Source organism: Sinohyriopsis cumingii, chromosome 17, assembly GCF_028554795.1.
Source record: "Sinohyriopsis cumingii isolate HCF-2022 chromosome 17, ASM2855479v2, whole genome shotgun sequence".
In the NCBI taxonomy this organism is placed as follows: Eukaryota; Metazoa; Mollusca; class Bivalvia; order Unionida; family Unionidae; genus Sinohyriopsis; species Sinohyriopsis cumingii.
Window position 1 is genome coordinate 79724310 of NC_142977.1, and position 13113 is coordinate 79737422.

Here is a 13113-nt window from a genome sequence, read left to right on the forward strand (position 1 = left end):
ATGGTGGTCAATATATATGATGGGGGAAGAATCCAGGCTTACCCACAAACCCACACTGGCTGAGTCCAAGACTCGAAACCATGCGGAGATATGTGAGTGGAAGGCTTTGCACGAAGGTACATCACAGCACCCTGCTTCGGATGGTCTGTACAGGATTTTACGTCACTATAAACAAATTATAAGTCTGCCATGTCGGACATTTGGTAATAATGTTATTTTCTGAAAATACATCATTTTTATCACCCCATCTAAATAGGGTCGATATTATAGAAATCGTTTCCGTCTGTCTGTTCATCGGCCTTTCTTTCCCACACCATAAATATAAACTCTTTAAAGACACCTTCTGTGAAACAGACCGCATCGTACGTTAGTTGTTCAGATGTGCGTTTTTGCTCTTCTTAATTCTTACGTTTCAATATTCCCTTGTTGTTCTTGTCTATCCATACGTATACTTTCTTACGACTCAATGTCTTAAACTAAGTAACAAAAAGGAGCAAAACCCAACAAGTTTTGTCAAAATCAACAGATCATTTATTTCCCTTGAATATAAAGTGAAATTTGAAAAGAAGTTATAGTACTCTGAAATAAAATCCAATAGTCCTAAAAGTTCTATCACAGCTCAAAATGTGTGAAGTTCCAGTTGAATTCCAGTTATCTTCCAAATTAATTCCGACATTCAGTGTATTGATGTGTCAGTAGTCTAGTCTAGAAAGTGCTAATGTGCGTATGGCCTGGAGTGTGGCTAATATTTTAGCCCAAGACTTATTATTTAGGACTTTGTACCTCCATTGAATAATAATATGAATAAATAAATCCATCCAAATTAAAATTAAAACCTGAACACAACAATACGACTGAATCTGCATTGGATGTTAAGGCAAGGCAGAGGTCGCAATTACCATTTGCTGGAAATACTCTGTGAAGTTAATGGAAAATTTCCATCGTAGAAGCTGGATCAAGACTGAGTCTTTAACTGAAGTTCAAGTAAACATGTTTACAATATCTGAATATTTAATCCCCAACCATAGAAAAATATTAGCTAAGTTTTATGTTGTTTACAAAGTAAGTATCACTGGTCACGTACACCATTAACCTGATTTGGGATAAAGGTCAACTACATCACTGGTCAAGTACACCGTTAACATGATTTGAGATAAAGGTCAATTACATCACTGGTCAGGTACACCGTTAACATGATTTTGGATAAAGGTCAACTACATCACTGGTCAGGTACACCGTTAACATGATTTTGGATAAAGGTCAACTACATCACTGGTCAAGTACACCGTTAACATGATTTAGGATAAAGGTCAACTACATCACTGGTCAGGTACACCGTTAACATGATCTTGGATAAAGGTCAACTACATCACTGGTCAGGTACACCGTTAACATGATTTGGGACAAAGGTCAACTACATCACTGGTCAAGTACACCGTTAACATGATTTGGGATAAAGGTCAACTGCATCACTGGTCAGGTACACCGTTAACATGATTTAGGACAAAGGTCAACTACATCACTGGTCAAGTACACCGTTAACATGATTTAGGATAAAGGTCAACTACATCACTGGTCAGGTAAACCGTTAACATGATTTAGGATAAAGGTCAATTACATCACTGGTCAAGTACACCGTTAACATGATTTAGGATAAATGTCAACTACATCACTGGTCAAGTACACCGTTAACATGATTTAGGATAAAGGTCAACTACATCACTGGTCAGGTACACCGTTAACATGATTTGGGATAAAGGTCAACTACATCACTGGTCAGGTACACCGTTAACATGATTTGGGACAAAGGTCAACTACATCACTGGTCAAGTACACCGTTAACATGATTTAGGATAAAGGTCAACTGCATCACTGGTCAGGTACACCGTTAACATGATTTAGGATAAAGGTCAACTGCATCACTGGTCAGGTACACCGTTAACATGATTTAGGATAAAGGTCAACTGCATCACTGGTCAGGTACACCGTTAACATGATTTAGGATAAAGGTCAACTGCATCACTGGTCAGGTACACCGTTAACATGATTTAGGATAAAGGTCAACTACATCACTGGTCAGGTACACCGTTAACATGATTTGGGATAAAGGTCAACTACATCACTGGTCAGGTACACCGTTAACATGATTTGGGATAAAGGTCAACTGCATCACGGGTCAGGAACACCGTTAACATAATTTGGGATAAAGGTCAACTACATCACTGGTCAAGTACACCGTTAACATGATTTGGGATAAAGGTCAACTGCATCACGGGTCAGGTACACCGTTAACATGATTTGGGATAAAGGTCAACTGCCTCACTGGTCAGGTACACCGTTAACATGATTTGGGATAAAGGTCAACTACATCACTGGTCAGGTACACCGTTAACATGATTTGGGATAAAGGTCAACTACATCACTGGTCAGGTACACCGTTAACATGATTTGGGATAAAGGTCAACTGCATCACTGGTCAGGTACACCGTTAACATGATTTGGGATAAAGGTCAACTGCATCACTGGTCAGGTACACCGTTAACATGATTTGGGATAAAGGTCAACTACATCACTGGTCAAGTACACCGTTAACATGATTTGGGATAAAGGTCAACTGCATCACTGGTCAGGTACACCGTTAACATGATTTGGGATAAAGGTCAACTGCCTCACTGGTCAGGTACACCGTTAACATGATCTGGGATAAAGGTCAACTGCCTCACTGGTCAGGTACACCGTTAACATGATTTGGGATAAAGGTCAACTACATCACTGGTCAAGTACACCGTTAACATGATTTGGGATAAAGGTCAACTGCATCACGGGTCAGGAACACCGTTAACATGATTTGGGATAAAGGTCAATTACATCACTGGTCAAGTACACCGTTAACATGATTTGGGATAAAGGTCAACTACATCACTGGTCAAGTACACCGTTAACATGATTTGGGATAAAGGTCAACTGCATCACTGGTCAGGTACACCGTTAACATGATTTGGGATAAAGGTCAACTGCATCACTGGTCAGGTACACCGTTAACATGATTTGGGATAAAGGTCAATTACATCTCTGGTCAAGTACACCGTTAACATGATTTGGGATAAAGGTCAACTACATCACTGGTCAAGTACACCGTTAACATGATTTGGGATAAAGGTCAACTGCATCACTGGTCAGGTACACCGTTAACATGATTTGGGATAAAGGTCAACTGCATCACTGGTCAGGTACACCGTTAACATGATTTGGGATAAAGGTCAATTACATCACTGGTCAGGTACACCGTTAACATGATTTAGGATGAAGGTCAACTGCATCACTGGTCAGATACACAGTTAACATGATTTGGGATAAAAGTCAACTGCATCACTGGTCAGGTACACCGTTAACATGATTTGGGATAAAGGTCAACTACATCACTGGTCAGGTACACCGTTAACATGATTTGAGATAAAGGTCAATTACATCACTGGTCAAGTACACCGTTAACATGATTTGGGATAAAGGTCAACTACATCACTGGTCAAGTACACCGTTAACATGATTTAGGATAAAGGTCAACTACATCACTGGTCAGGTACACCGTTAACATGATTTGGGATAAAGGTCAATTACATCACTAGTCAAGTACACCGTTAACATGATTTGGGATAAAGGTCAACTACATCACTGGTCAAGTACACCGTTAACATGATTTGGGATAAAGGTCAACTGCATCACTGGTCAGGTACACCGTTAACATGATTTGGGATAAAGGTCAACTGCATCACTGGTCAGGTACACCGTTAACATGATTTGGGATAAAGGTCAACTACATCACTGGTCAAGTACACCGTTAACATGATTTAGGATAAAGGTCAACTGCATCACTGGTCAGGTACACCGTTAACATGATTTGGGATAAAGGTCAACTACATCACTGGTCAAGTACACCGTTAACATGATTTAGGATAAAGGTCAACTGCATCACTGGTCAGGTACACCGTTAACATGATTTGGGATAAAGGTCAACTACATCACTGGTCAGGTACACCGTTAACATGATTTGGGATAAAGGTCAACTGCCTCACTGGTGAGGTACACCGTTAACATGATTTGGGATAAAGGTCAACTACATCACTGGTCAGGTACACCGTTAACATGATTTGGGATAAAGGTCAATTACAAAATACAGATATACATAAGAAACAATGCAAATGAAATTTATATAGCACCTCCTTTCAAAAAGAAAACGGAAGATTTATACAATAAAACTTTCTTTTAACAATCGGTCAAATATTCATATGATAAAAATTGCATAAGATATTATCTTTTGAATCACACATAATATGAATGAAGCAATAAAATATTTCTATACAATATTTCTATACAAGTGAAGGTGCATCTGCAATTGTATATTTTCCTTCGATGTGTGTGATGGTAATATTGAATTTCTGCAACATCCAACTGAACCTTAATAAGCTCTTTTTTTCTCATCTCGTTCAAGAAAGTAACGAGGTTGTAATTACTATATACAATAATCGGAGAAGGAGCTGAACTACTCTACACTTCAAAGAACTGCAAAGCCAATATCAAAGTCAAACATTCCTTCTCGATTGTATAATAAAGTATCTGGTGCTTACTTATTTTTTTAAAAAAAAGAATTCTGGATTATCTTCACCATTTTTGTCTTATTGAAACGATACTCCACCAACCCTAACATGACTTGCAGACTTTTTAACTGATTAACTGACATTTAGAGCTAAAAGTACTGGTTCACTATTAAGTATGGCCTTTAACTTACAATAAGCATGCTGACATTTGTCAGACTAATGAAACTTGGTTTGCTTGGTCCACAAATTAGTCAGAGGTTCGGCAATTATTTTACAAATTGGAGCACAATTTCTGGTAATACCCATCCATACACCAACATTGCATCAGGTGCATTTTTCCGATAGGCATAAGGAATTCAGAAATAACCTTGACACTAACTGCTATAAGTTTAACCTGCCCGATTCCCACGATATATCCTATAAATGTAAAACAAGCAAGGTAAAACTCACTTTAACTTAAATTATATGTCAAATTTAAATTTCTGAATCCATCAAAAGAATTTCAAATGCTTTCCAAGTGATATTTATATGTGTCGTTGTGCATGATGATATCATCAATGCAAGCATTACAATTATTTAGACCAACTGTAATCATGTTCATTAAACGTTAGAAAGAGCAAAGCGATCCTTTCATCCCAAACGGTGTTAATATATTTTGATAAAGTCCATCTGGAGTCAGATTGCCGAAATATCCTTTGCTCTTTCAGTCAGTGGAATTTGCCAGAATCCTTTCAAAAGATCAAACTTGGTGACATATTATTCATTTCCAATTTTGTAAATATAATCATCGAATCTTTGCAATGGGAATGAATCTGTTTTGTTCACATTATTCACTTTTAAAAAATTTGGTGCTTTTGCAGAATGTATTGTCTGGGTTCTGCACAAGAATGCATGGTGATCTCCAGTCACCATCACATGGTGCTATGAAATCCAGCAAATACTAAATTTCTTCTTTCCAACATTCCTGCATGAGATGGCTCAGCCTGACCGGATGAAATTTCACAGGTGTGGAGTATACAACTTCAACGTCATGGTAGATTTTATTTATTTGTGCTAAGACATCTGGAAACAGTGTTCATATTCAAGTAAAAACTGTTTTAGTAAACTATTTTCTTTTGCTGTATATGTGAAAGGTTCTGGTCCAGATTATTTAATATTTCTGAATACCGAAGATTGGTTACACCAAAGTCACTACATACCATTTTTATTCCATCTCTTAAATCCTCACAGCATGTACAACTAAATTTACTGTATGATCAACATAGTTATTTCTATCAATATACTCGTTAACATATTTATATGGCAACGTTGTTTTTGTTTTCGCCTCTAAGGCTATTAATGGTATCATTTAAGTCACTTACTTTTTTCAATTCTAGAAGGAACATATTACTTAGCTTGAAGAGGAGTCTGATGTATGGGCAAGAGATTCAGAACTCTATCACCAGACTGAAAACTCCTTTCTGTTTGCATTTGTGTCAGATCATAATTTCATTTTTAACTAAGTAGAGTGAAGATTAGTGTTTGGTACTTCACAAACCTTTAACAACTTATATTTGAAATCAAACATAGTCAAGAAAATTATTTTCTGAATGTTCAGTTGAAAAAGATTTTCTTTTAATAATTTCAAAGGTCCACGGACAGTGTATCCAATACCTAGTTAATAGGACTAAATCTTAATGAATTTAATCTGATTCCATAAAAACAAACAACAGTAAATTAACACCTTCATTCCAATCTTTCCCGGTATCTAAGGAATATGACCGAATCATATTACTCAAAGTTTGATGAAATCCTTCTAAAAACCCTTAGTGTTCAATGTGATCGACAGTAGATTTACATTGTTGGTTGCCTAATTCAGCCATTACTAGCTGGAAAATGACACACATACAACCTGACCCTTGATTAGATTGAACAGATTTGGAAAGGCCAAAAATGTAAACAAACAAAAAAAATTAAAAAATTATCACATTTCTACTATAGTTTAAATTTTAATATCCTTCAGAGAAATGGCCTCTGAAAATATTGTAGTCGTACACATCATGGTGAAGCGGTATTGTTTGCCTGACGTCGTCTTAGGTAACGGACAGGTATAGCCTACCATTATTCTGCTAAATGATTCTTCAAAAATCAGGAATAGGTTGCAGATGAGCCTTAGGTATCTTCTGACTGGATCTTTCTACCATTTGATAATTAACAAGACGTACACTCTTTACAAACATCACTTTAAATATTTGGCCAATAAAAATGATTTTAGATATTGTGATAGGTCTTATTGACCCCTACATGACTAATCAAAGGAGTGTCATGGGCTGGACTAAGAATGTCCAGTCTACACGAGTTGGGAACAATAATTTGATAGCTCACTAACCGCGCGTCACCAGCGGGTACTTCAAGTGGTCGCCACGTCACATAAAGACCCCATTTCTAAAAAAAATAACGGGTATTTGTATGGCTTCAGTTTCGATAATAGCCCTCATAAAAAATAAAACGCTCTTAGGCTCTTTTTCCTGTTCTAGAATATGTGATTTTCGTTTGTCACCCTACTTTGAATAAAGAACATGAAAAGTATAAGGAGGATCAATGTGATCAATATCTTTCTGATTGATCAATACGAGAAACAAACGTGATCCTGTCAAAAACCTGACCAACAAATGTGTCAGCTAAAGGAGTAATGTTCTGATTAGCATCATTCTCATGAGCTTACATTGTCATAGCTCTAGTAACTGCTCAATCTAGGTATACATCAGGGATTGATTTTCAATATGATCCACGTTCTGATCCAAACAAGGTTTGTCAGATACAAGTGGATTACCCACAACCTTATCTCCAGCTAGGTCAATGCCTACCAATAAATAAATACCACGGATAAGTAGTTATGTATTATGTTGTTGAAAAAATAAATGTCACTGGTGAGATATACCATTAACTTTATTTTGAACAAGGGCCAACTAAAAAATACAGATATACATAACATATAATCATTTTTTAAAAAACAGCAAACAATGCATAATAAATAAACAGAACAACCTGTATTAGTCAGACTTGTTGCCTAACTTATGATTTGTATGATGCACAGAAATGTACGTTTTTGTCTACTGTTCTTGTTAACTAATCACTAAAAGCGAATACACAATATACTGGCCAAACTTAACACAAGCACAAATGAATCATGCCTATAACTTCCATGTACAAGTTGTAAATATGAACTGCCAACATTAGATATTGTTCACAAACCTTGTCTCCGAACATACATTTTTGACGTGGGATTGGTGCACTCGATCTTCGCGTCTTTCTGGGTATTATTTGATGTCGTTATTAAAAAATATTTTACTGAAATCACATATGCAATATATGAAGCGTTTAATTTGACCCACTTTATTCGGATTAGTTCTCAATGAATAGTTTCAGTTTAGCGCTGATATTTGAGTTAAGTGTCAATTATTGCTGGCACGGCTTGATTTGGGATTTATACTTGTTCCATTGACCTAAAACATGGGATGTTGCTTGGGAACACGATTTACCCGCTTGTAGTACTACATAATGTGTTTATGTTGCCCATAATTCAATAATCCATTTGACGAATTAAGACAACAAGAAAGAGACATAAAATAAAAGATAAACTTTATCAGTAAAGAAGAAAACATGCGTCTTGATTCTATAGTGGTCCTTGTATTCTATGGTGATCAGTTTGATATGTTGCAATAAAGGTTTTCTGTTATAAGCAAAGGAACCAGAATTGTGTGTTAATTAGACAAATATTATTTTGCTTTTGTTCAGTTTTTTGGAAAGTCTTCAATGTCCCATGACATTTGTGTCTGTGTTACTGAATGATTGAAATCATGCCCATTTAATAATATCTTTACATCTGAAATCAATTCAGCTGACGTTTAATTCATAACTGTGCTTGTATGTGATTATGTATCTATTTTCTATGTACATATATTTTCAAAACATTATTTCATCTACAGGTCATTGAAATAAGAAACCAGATTTGCCATTCCCCATGTATGAAAGTGAGCCATACAGAAAAGGATACATGGTTTGACAGAATCCTGGTACTTCTTTCCGACCTGAATATTGAGGGAATAGCTTGACAGAGATAACGGAGGTTAGATAGACATCTTTATAAATATGAATATTATATCTTGAAATATTTGATGCAACCCATGTTCCGGAATTACGCAGTCCTCAGTAGATTGCCACAAAATATGAGTATTGGAAGATTTCCCCACTAACTTCTGCTGCACAAAATCTTCAAATAAAACAACAAAAATAAACAGTAAAAATAAATTAACATGGAAAACAAAAGCAATATAAAAAGTTTTTGAAAGAAAGCACATTCGGAGAGACTTTCCGTGCGTTTGCATACAAATCCGTAGTGTTATGTGGAATGGTGTGGATATACGTCTTGATATAACTGCGCAAACTTCATTACAAGTGACTCATGCCGACGGAACAAAAATATCTAATGACCTCTGCAGAGAAATGTATGGAAATACGTCCTTTCAACATATTTATTGATACTGACATCTTGAAAATAACACCACGGTAACGCAAAGCAAGCTTATGGTATGGACAACGTGTCCGTCGTGTACCATACATCTCCCGTCCGTCGGCTATTGGTTCTTTAATCTTTTTATCTCAAACCATCAGACCATTTATCTTCAAATTTGTGCGAAAGATGCCGATGAATAGATTTGGCCCCTTTGTTGAAAAAATAGTAAATACCCATTAAAATACATCTAAAACACCGTCTAAATATATATATATGTTGCAGTTTGACAATGGAGGGACAATCTTGTGAAAGATCAAATGATAGATACTTCTAATTATAATGATGTAAATAACCCAAGAGCAAGAGAAGTTTCCTTAGATATATGTATATATAATAATTTAGTAGATGTATGGAGAGAACATAATATAGGGATAAACATGTATACTAGGAGGAAAAGTAACCCGGTAACAAAAGCGACATTTTTCTAGCGACAAAACATTTATTCATAATTGTTAAAAATGTAAATGTTCAACCAATATATAGAACTGATCATTCTCTTGGAAAAATGAACATTTTTTTTTCACACACAAAAGTCAAAAGACTTTCTGGAATTTAATAATTCATTATTAAAAGAACCTGAGTATTTGAAAAGAGTAAAAAGAAGCTTTATCAAAGTTTAAACTTCAGTATGTATGTGCTGAGCTATTAGATATTTTGCGAATATACCTATATCTGGATTCAAACCTGTTACAAATATCAACTTTCTTTTGAAATACTTCTTTTGGAAAGTAGAGGAACAACAATTTTACATGCATCCTTTAGGAAAGAAATGCAACAATGACAAGAATATGCAGATATTACAAGCTTAGAAGACACGTGATTTCAATTAACTACCAAAACTGGATTCAAAAACAAAAGAGTTACAAGATATAGAATGGAAAAGATGGATGCTGTGAGATTCGAGTCAAGAGATATATGGATTTAAAAAGGAGAGAAAGTGACTAAGTATTTATATAATTTAGAAAATTGAAACTAAATAAGTACAATTATTCAACATCTTGTTAAACGCAACTGCTCTTTAACAAACAGTCAAAAAGAAATTTTGGATGAATGAAACGTATTTTATATGAACTTGAATAAAAAGCGTGAAGCTGATCCTATCGGTCTTGATTATTCCGACATGACAAGACCGAGTGATTTACAAAAAGATTCTTTAAATGGTATCAAATAAAGAAGCTACACATATCTTACAAAGAATGCCCAATGAAAAATGTCCAGAATCTGATTGAGTCATTATAGAACTTGCATTGATGTTTGTAAAAATATATTAGACAGATTCTAGTGAAGGTTATTAACTGTGGTTCTGAAGCTGGGAAACTATTTTCCAAACACAAAAATGGAAATGTTTGTTTTTGCTTGCAACTCGCCAGGCCTGCCCGGGTAATGTCTCGGTGTGTCTTCGGAAAAGAGCTTAGCTCAAATTCCCTGCATGTTACGAGGGCTGATTAAAAAGCTCTAGAACACAGATGCAATATCTTCTAAACCAAGGAAACCGAAGTCATAAAAATTCCCCCGTATATAACTGCATACGTTTCAATTTGGAAAGTTCCGTAAGTTTTGATTGATCATATCACATGCTTATTGATATTATATTTTTTCTTTACACACACACACACACACACACACACACACACACACAAACACACACACACAGATACACACACAGTAGTGTGTCCCTGCCTCTCTGTTTCTCTCTGTCTCTTTGTCCCTCTTTCTCTCTCTCTCTCTCTCTCTCTCTCTCTCTCTCTCTCTCTCTCTCTCTCTCTCTATATATATATATATATATATATATATATATATATATATATATATATATATATATATATAAGTGTAGTGCGCCAAACTGGCAGACGAGTCCGGTTTTGGAATACAGAGTTATTAACGTGTCAGAATAATAATGAATATGTGTTACACAAATAAAAGCTGTATGCAGTTTATGGATCTAATGACTTTGGTAAATCTGACATCATTAGATGGATGACATGTCCTTGTGCCGGTAGGGGGAATGTTAAAGATCATATTAGAAAAGGTATTGCCAAGGTCATCTCTTTCAAAAGAAATAATTGATTCTGTGCAAGTTTATGCAAAGGAAGATCAACATATTATTGTCCGAGAGGTAGCAGAGAACTTGGATATTTTAAACGGAAGTGCAGAGGAAATGTTGTCCAAGGAGTTAGGAATGCTCAAGGTTTGTTCCAATTGGTTGCCCAGGTGTGTAGTATGCAAAGCGAAAGAGACAATACATTGTCTATATTTGTCAACATAAAAAACTATCAAGGATTATTTATATCATATGGCATAATCTGTTTGTAACGTCACCCTCTGAGTAAGAGGGGTGGTTAATTGGATTTGGCTGCCGTTATCTAGGGAATGACCTCTTTCGATTGTATAGCCCGGTGGTAGTGGAAAAATAGAATATCAACAGAGAACTTAGCAAGACTATTGGGAAGAAATACTCAATAGGAGCCCCCTTAGACAAGAAAAATAACAAAATTTAATTATTAACAATTAATAGCAGCAATTCCAATTCAATCTGTGTTATGTCAACAGAATTTAAATAGCAGTGTCTAATTAGGATTTATTTCATCATAACTATGAGTGGTGAAAAGAGCGCAATGACCACGACTGATTGCATCACCTTCCTGCCTTGACCGTGTATCAACGTCTTCCTATTTCCTCGAGTCTTCCTATTCCGAACGACTCACCCATTCCTGGACTTCCTAGTCCTTCATTCTAACTCGTCACTTCTTTTTTCGGACTTGCGTCTTCAGACTGTCCCGCCTCTCCCCAGAAATATGTTCCTTAAAGGACAAAATTACTCTTAAATCTCTATATGTGCCACTTTCTACACGTACATAAAATCCCTCGCTTACATTACTCAGAAGCGTACTAGCTATCCACACTGCATAAATTCTGATTTAATGCGATAAAACTATTCCAATGCTATCCTCATCCAAGCATTGAACCTGTCTTTACGTTTCAATCGAATGTTAGCTTCCTCATTCCCTGCCTTAACTTAATGTTATCATTTCCTTTTTTGTCCAAATTTTAGGATTTATCGCGTCGTGTTTTGTAAGCGTCGCTTTAGTTTATTGTATTTCTTTTCCTTGTTCAGGTTCCTTGCATACCTTTCAAGAGTATAATGTCTCATGGTGTCTGAAGTGTGGGAGCATAGTGTGTGCGCATGCATGGACGGTTGACCAATCTGTCGTCTTTGGTCTGACAAAGTTTGAGACCAGGCTGATATTCGTAATACGTGTAAAGGCAGGAAGAAAGGCCGTTAGTTCACCTCATTTTCCTTGATGTGTGGGGTCTGGGTCTCTTTTGCATTTTGGAAACGTAATACCCTCACTGGGCAAGAATGTTCTAAGACTTCTGTGGTTCGGAAATCTTATAAGGCCTCAGGATCCCTAGTGCTAGATCCGATATCGTGGGTCTCTCCAAAAGGAGGAAAAACACCAGATTCCAAGGTGATGATGAACAGCACACTATCAAGTAAAGGAAATAATTTTGTCCTAGTAAATCTGATTTGGGCTCTTCCATCAGAACAACGTCTCTGTACCAATATTTGGTGACAGGCCAGCATAATTTGCACACCGGTCAATGGTATTCAATTACGGGTCTGGGAACACGGATCCGGTCGATAATGTCCCACCCCTGCTGATCCCCATGGTGATAGTGCGCCAGCTTGTACTCGGCCGACTAGGTAAGATGCTTTCATAAGTATCCCTCTTTCTCTGATATCCCTTTTGATCGCAATGGAAATCGTTACACCCCGTCTGGTACGTAAGTCTTCTTCCCTTCAAGACACCAAGAATGTCTCTATTTTGGCTTAACTTCTACTAGGCAATTAAGAAGGAATGATAAATGCTCACCTAGAAGGTCTACTGCTAGGGTCAGTACCATAAACCCTCATGAAGGCTTTGGTACAATGCTTTCTTCCCATCATGACAACATATACGT

General features: G+C 36.5%; 1 protein-coding gene across 2 annotated transcripts in view; it reads left to right on the forward strand.

The window, feature by feature from the left end:
- LOC149779302 (uncharacterized protein CXorf38 homolog) overlaps positions 1 to 13113 on the forward strand; it is a 43736-nt gene that overhangs the window by 5957 nt on the left and 24666 nt on the right. For both annotated transcript variants that reach the window (XM_089938599.1, XM_089938600.1), the window contains exon 3: positions 8564 to 8703. In XM_089938599.1, the coding sequence (XP_089794725.1) occupies positions 8564 to 8689 (126 nt within the window). In that variant the 3' untranslated portion in view covers positions 8690 to 8703. The remainder of the gene's footprint in view (positions 1 to 8563; positions 8704 to 13113) is intronic.